The sequence below is a fragment of the Etheostoma spectabile genome, chromosome 18 (genome assembly GCF_008692095.1).
Source record: "Etheostoma spectabile isolate EspeVRDwgs_2016 chromosome 18, UIUC_Espe_1.0, whole genome shotgun sequence".
In the NCBI taxonomy this organism is placed as follows: domain Eukaryota; kingdom Metazoa; phylum Chordata; class Actinopteri; order Perciformes; family Percidae; genus Etheostoma; species Etheostoma spectabile.
The window spans coordinates 1,471,855-1,478,864 of record NC_045750.1 but is presented as its reverse complement, the minus strand read 5'-3'; the positions used below and the strand labels follow the sequence as shown (position 1 = coordinate 1,478,864).

The 7,010-nt window shown below is 41.0% G+C and overlaps 1 protein-coding gene across 6 annotated transcripts in view; it reads right to left on the bottom strand.

Annotated features, from left to right (window-relative positions):
• The window catches only part of fam184ab (family with sequence similarity 184 member Ab), a 187,258-nt gene that overhangs the window by 90,464 nt on the left and 89,784 nt on the right, over window positions 1-7,010 (bottom strand). For all 6 annotated transcript variants that reach the window (XM_032543041.1, XM_032543045.1, XM_032543042.1 and 3 more), the window contains exons 7-8: window positions 3,790-3,925; window positions 1,053-1,234 (exon numbers count right to left, since the gene is read on the bottom strand). In XM_032543041.1, coding sequence (XP_032398932.1) covers window positions 1,053-1,234; window positions 3,790-3,925 — 318 coding nt within the window. The remainder of the gene's footprint in view (window positions 1-1,052; window positions 1,235-3,789; window positions 3,926-7,010) is intronic.

Sequence of the window (7,010 nt, the reverse complement as noted above, 5' to 3'; positions counted from 1 at the left end):
ATATATGCTCATGCCTTAAGATTTTGCGTTCTCCATAAACGGCTTCCTGAAAAAAATCAATAATTCAAGTGAAATTCAAGTTCTTTTATGTCCATAAAGACCAACTTTTGGCAAAACATAAGTTTCTCCAGAGGATTACTCTGTAAAGGAACAGAAATGTCACTGTTGCTGTTACTCAAATAAATGAGAAAATCGAATTGAAGAAATAAATCAGTTTTGAGGTGAGTAAGTATGAGAATAGCTTCGTAACTCCAACAAATGGCCTGTTACTTTGGGGTTTTTCTCTCTAAAAGGCTGATTTTTACTGAGGAGTTAAGGTCCCGAGAGAAAGACAAAGAACACAAAACTTAATACTTGAAATTACAAATCTTCTCATCTGACTGTGAAATCCTGATGTTTTGTGGTCTCTTAAACTATTAAAATGCATGTTAATCACTTGCTTGACTTGTCTTGGTGGTGTGAATTGGCTTGGTTTATCATACAAGGACCTTTCTCTAAAATATGAGCCCAGAATATTTTAACTGTATTTGAAGAATAAAAAAAATAATAAAAAAAAGAAAGTCTTGAGCAAAGTCGACCAAAAGCTTCAGTCCCAGCATCCTGATGTCTCATTGGTTATTCATAACAGTGTTATTCCAGTCTGACGTGAATACTAATCAGACACACACACACACACACACACACACTCACCCACACACACACACACACACCCCCACACACCTACGCACGTACACACACCCACACAAGCACACACACACACACACACCTATGCACGTGCACACGCACACACACACTCACACCACACCACCTGCGCACACACACCACACACACACAGACACGCACACACCCACCAAGTGTATGCACACACCCACCCACCACCAACACACTCACCACTCACCCAACTGCGCACGCGCACGCACGCAAACACAAACACAAACACACAACCACCTGCGCATGCGCACACACACACACACACACACGCACACTCACCCACCAACCTGCACACACACGCACACACACCCACACACACCCACACACACCCCCCCACCCACCTTTTCCAGGGACAGGAGCTGTTGTTTCTGTCTTTCGTCCAGGGCCTGGCTCTGGCTCTGCAGGGACTCCCTCTCTTCTTCCATCCTCAGCACTTTGTCCTTCAGCCGGCTCCGCTCGTTGTCCAGGTCCCTGATGGCGGCTTCCTGGGTCATCTGGGTCGCCTGCAGGCTGCTTATCTGACCTGTGACAGGGCAGAGCCGGCGGAGGAGTGAGCACAATGCAAAGGGTAAAGCTACGTCATCTGCATACTGTCACTCTTGGAGGTTTTCTGTTGATCTTCAAACCAAAGCTAATAAGCTGCCGTCAGCATTTTAAACTTCAACTCAGTCCTGACGATGTCACTTACCGTTGATTGCTAGTTTAAAGTCATGTTACGGTTTTCGGAGCAATAAAATACATTTTAGGGTTTAAGAGTTATTTCTGTATTTTTATTTAACCCTTGTGTTGTCTTCACTTTCGGGACCCTCTCGTGTCCCTCAGGTCAAACTGACCCGGGACTTATTTGGGGTTTTCAAAAGAATTCTGAATTACTAGAACACAGTTAAAAATGGAAGTGTGGTTCGTTTTTTATCATAAGGTTATAATCCGTGTTAAAAATCCACTGTGAAAAAAACAAAAGTGGTCATATCCAGAATAACTGAGTCAGGAATACATGTTTATCACAGAAAATAAGTCAATTTGACCCGAATACCATACAAGGGTTAAAACAGAGATCTTCAGCAGGGTGTCCGGGACCCATAGGGGGTTCTCACAGTTACTGCAGGGGGGGCCACTAAAATACTTGTATTGGTTTTTTTAAAGATTATTTTTGGGCTTTTCCGCCTTTAATAGACAGAACAGCTAGGTGAGAAGGGGGGGGGAGACGTTCCAGAAATCATCACAGGTTGGACTCAAACCCTTGACCTCTGCATTGAGACATAAGCCTCGAAGTATATGTGCGCCTGCTCTACCCACTGACCCACCCCCGCCACGAATACTTTTTGCTGTTTAAGTTTCCAAGGAAATTTAAACATTTTAACGTAAATCCAACATATTACTAGCAATATTATTAGCAAGTATAAATCTGCTTCACAATTTAAGGTAAGTATAAAGGCTTTGAGCCACCCTACAAGTTAATGTAGGCCCAGTTTATTATGCAACTTAATTTTATATAATATATGTAGCAGGGGATCCCTGCACTGTCTCTCTTTCAGTTAAGGGGTCCTTAGCTTAAAAAACATAGAAGACACTTAATCTGCTTTAAAGTGTAAATGAATGAGGAGCTATGATCTGTCCTAGACAGTCATAGTTCACCAGCTGGATCTTATTTCTCTCCCTCACATGCAAACAGCTCCAGTGGAAAGTGAAAAAGCGTTCTCATTACTCCGTACGAGGAGCTCGTAGGAGCTAATGGGCCGGGCGTAATCCGGCCCCGAGTTGCTGCTGTTGCTAACACATTTCAGACAGAACGGACAGAGAGACACCGCAAGGTAGCCAATCAGATTCCAACATGCAACAGTTCACCAGTGGTGGAATGTAACTAAGCACATTTAGGTCCTTCATCCCGGCCGCTGTCAGACTCTACAACACCTGCACCCCCTCATAATGTTGGAGTTCCTCTTCCTGTGTTTCATTTACTCCGCACTCTCTGTATTTCTTTAATATCTGTATTTATATTTTCTCCATTACAAGTACTTACTTTTTCAATATTACTTATGGTCACGGGTAAATATAATTTTATATTATGGTTACCTACTTTTGCTTTATTACTTTAATTACATATTCCATTTAATTTTTAACGTCACTTACTTACACTGCAAAATTGTTTCTTGTACTACGGCAACCGCACTTTACTTTACCTTTATTAGACGCCACTTTACATTCAGTCTACCTTCTGCTCATTGGCTGTTGTTTGCCTGTTTTTTTTTGTGATTACTTGTTTGTTTGTTTGGTTTTTATTGTAGAAAATGCTGCTGTAGTAAGGGAGTTTCCCCGCTGTGGGATGAATAAAGTATCATCTAATCTAATCTACTCAAGCCCTCTACATTTAGAGGGAGATATTACTACTTATTCATATTTACTCCACTACAATAATCTGACATAGTAAGTTACAAGATACTTTAGAAATTAAGATATTTGCACACAAAACACATGTAGTTTATAAAATATGTTTCATAAGTAAACAACAATATACAGGGCTACAAGTCCAGCTGAAATGATTACCTAATAAACGCTTAGTTGACTGACTGAACATTTCCATTTTCCAAAATGTGAGGATCTTTCCACATTGAGTAGTTCTACTTTTAATATTTTCAGCACATTTTCTTGATGATACTTTAAAACTTTTAGTTAAGTAACAAGTCCAATACAGGGCTAGTAAGAGAGTATTTTTTAAAAGTGTGGTTTTAGTACTTTTACTTTGTAGTAAGGAGTAAAGGATCTGAATACTTCTCCCACCACGGCAATTTACCCAACATGAGTGCACACAAACACACATCTTAAACTGGGCATAACTGATGTGAGAAAGGTTTATTCTGCCTTAGAGGGACGGGGGATACCATTAGCTCAGAAATCCAGCATAACGCCATTAAAGTGTTCCGGGCCATGATGCCTCAGACAGGCTGAGAGAAGCTGTTAGTGGATGTGTTTGATGTGTTTGCACGACAAGCCCAGGAAGTTTCTTGGTGGAAGTGGGGGGTTCAAGTATTCACCAGCATTACGTAAACAAGTCCATCTGAGAGAGGAGAAGGGTCTTACTGGCTTTAAGCAGGATTTCAGTCGCTTGCTGCTGAACTCGGTCTCTGGCTGCCTCCAGTTCACACTCGGCTTCCTTCTGACGGATCTCCACAATTTCTGAGTTCTGGGTCACCTCGTCCAGCTGCTTGGTTAGGTCCTGCAGGGGAGTCGAATCAACACAGAACAGAGGAGAGGAAAGAAAGAAAGCTCTGTTAACACAAACAGTACAGAAGAGCGGGGCAGCCATGAGAACCATTACATAGAAGGGAACGAAGGGACCAGGACTCTGGTGAGGTGAACTGATGATGTGCATCCCTGTCGATAAACAAGGACAAATATAGTAAAAGGACAGTGACTTTAGATTTTGGAATTGAGAAAAAAAATGAACTGTAAAAAAGGAAATATTGGCATTGAAACACAACATTGAAAAAGTTGCATAGACAAGTATTAAGTATTGGCACTTACAAATACAACCCTCATTCATAAGGCTTTTCATTTTGCAGCCCCATCTGCATGAAATCAGCATCAGATGAACTCCAGTTGAAGGAGTTGGTCTCACTTTATTCTTTTAAAGGCTTTTTAAAGGACCAGTCTGCAGAAAGGCCGTCTGTATGTCACTGGTTTTAAATTGAGGATCCAGGTTTTTTATGATGAAATTGTTGTTTGAATTTGAGTGAAAGTGTGTCTATGTCTTTACCTGGAATTGTCTCTGTGTCTCTGTCTTTACCTGGAAGTGTCTCTGTGTCTCTGTATTTACCTGGAAGTGTCTCTGTGTCTCTGTCTTTACCTGGAAGTGTCTCTGTGTCTATTTGAAACATCCATTATGCAGTTCTTGGCGTGTGACAGAAAGGGTTAAATGTTACTAAAAGAAGCAGTAAATTGAACTAAAAAAGATATATGTTAAAGTTATAATTTTGTTGTAGCTCTATAATCTGAAGCCAACAGGGAGTTTTCAGACCACTTGTAAAGAAAGAAGCATATTGGTGGCATGTTACTAATACTGAGGATCAAGGATGTAAATGCTGACTGCTGCTCCATTAATAAGAACTAAGGGATTTCTCTCACACACACACACACACACACACACACACACACACACACACACACACACACACACGCTCTGTGATTCAGAACTCAGGAGGGGTAATTTCACATCCTTCAATCCTATCAAACGGCCCGCTTCAAACTTAATTACAGCTGCTCGGCTAAGACAAAGAAACCTCAGTGATAATAACCACTGATGAGTCACACACAAATTAGATGTGATGCGTGAGGTTTTGTGTGTGTGTGTGTGTGTACCAATTTCCCTGATAAGCCAGAAGCAGGCAGGCGTACTTTGTGACCGCTAGGTTGAGATAAGACATCCGTAAATCGTCCATCTTGTGCATCTTTGTGAAAAACCAATTGGGGTTTTAGACCTGAAGGGTAATAACATTTGTGAATTTGTGAAATATTCAGTGAGGACATTTTGCTTAGTCCTTACGTTTTCAAAAGGCTGTTTAGTAAAAGGACTTGATTTCAGGCTTAAGGTTCACAACAGGGTTGGGGTGATGCAAGTTGAAACCCACGCAAAGATGGGAGAACCACACAAACTCCACACAGAAAAGCCCAGAACGACCTGGATTTGAACCCAAAACCTTCTTCCTGGGAGGCCTTTGTCTGAGGGAGTTAGTAGTAGTGAGTTAAAGTTTGGGTAAAAACTGGTTTCACTGTGATTGTTAAAGGTAAAAGTTAAAGATGTGTAACTGTACATCAAGTGTGTAGCAATTGAGTTTTACAGTGCAGATGTTCTGACGATATTTTAATTCTTCTTATCACAGGCGTGAATATATTTTCATCCTTCTTTTTGAAAAGGGAACAGTATTCTGATTGTGTGTGTGTGTGTGTGTGTGTGTGTGTGTGTGTGTGTGTGTGTGTGTGTGTGTGTGTGTTGTGTGTGTCTCTGACTCTAAAGGAGCTGGAGGAGGTGTTAAAATAGTCTAAAAGGAAAATTAATTGCATCTCTGTTGATTAATCTGGAATAAAAGAGGAATCCCATTGTTGCCGACATCCAGTCATTACCTTGATTCACCCTCATCATCATATTTAACCAGTATATAATCCTCACAACACACACACACACACACACACACACCACACACACACACACACACACACACACACAACATCACCACACACACACACACACACACACACACACACACACACTTCTGTCAATCGTCCTTATTGGACATGGCTGACTCCTGCATTTCCATTTAAATATTAAAGGCCTTGAAAACTGTGCTTTAGATGATTTATTATTTCATCGTGCTAAAAGCCTCCACCAACCGGTCCAGATGGGCTTTACCTGAGAGTGAAGTATTTAGTCCAAAAACGGTGACAGTAGCAATTTAACATAGCTTCAGTTCACTTGGGGGATAATTTGTAATTTTTGGCGTGCATATTCCTACAGAAGCCTGCGAACGGTCGCGATTAATTACGTCTGTCTCGGTTCCTCCAAGCCATCATTTGCATGCGTTTCTCTGGAGATTTGCCTCCTAAATCATAAGCTAAAGGAGGATGACAGGAAACACTCGAGCACGAAGCTGCAGCATCCTGACACACACTACAAGTCCTCTCGACCGGCGGTAAATTAATATTTTGATGCTCCTATTTCTACACATGAAGTACAGCCGGTACAGTAAACACGCCTCCTGAGAATCGGGAACATTTAGGATTTGGTGCAACATTTTTAATTTTCCAGAGTGATAAGAAACTCGGTGAAGAGAGTCTAAAATGTCACTCTGTTTGAGCAAAATGCTACCTAATGGAAAATGGTAACTAATACAGGCAATATGTCACAATATGTCATATTGTCAAGATCATAACACAGAATAAAACATCTGCTGTGAGCCTAAGGTAAAATTAAAATACATTATCTCACAGCAGGAGTTATTGATAGACTGCGGCTGAGATTATTGTGATGTTACCTTAGAAACAATACAAGATATTAAATATGCACTGCATGAAACACCAAAAAAAACACAGGAGCAAATTGGATCTGTGTTTTTCTGCCTTGTATCAAATGAGAGGATCTAGGAGAGCTGTCAAGTGAAGTTGGTTTCAAGCTCTCTGCTCTGTTGTCGTTTCTTTATCTGGGTTACAGTTAATTGAATCTGAATACAAATGGAAATATTAACTCCGGGCTCACCAACCACTGCTGACCTTGATCATATTCTCAGTGTAGCTGCAAAAAGAAGGGG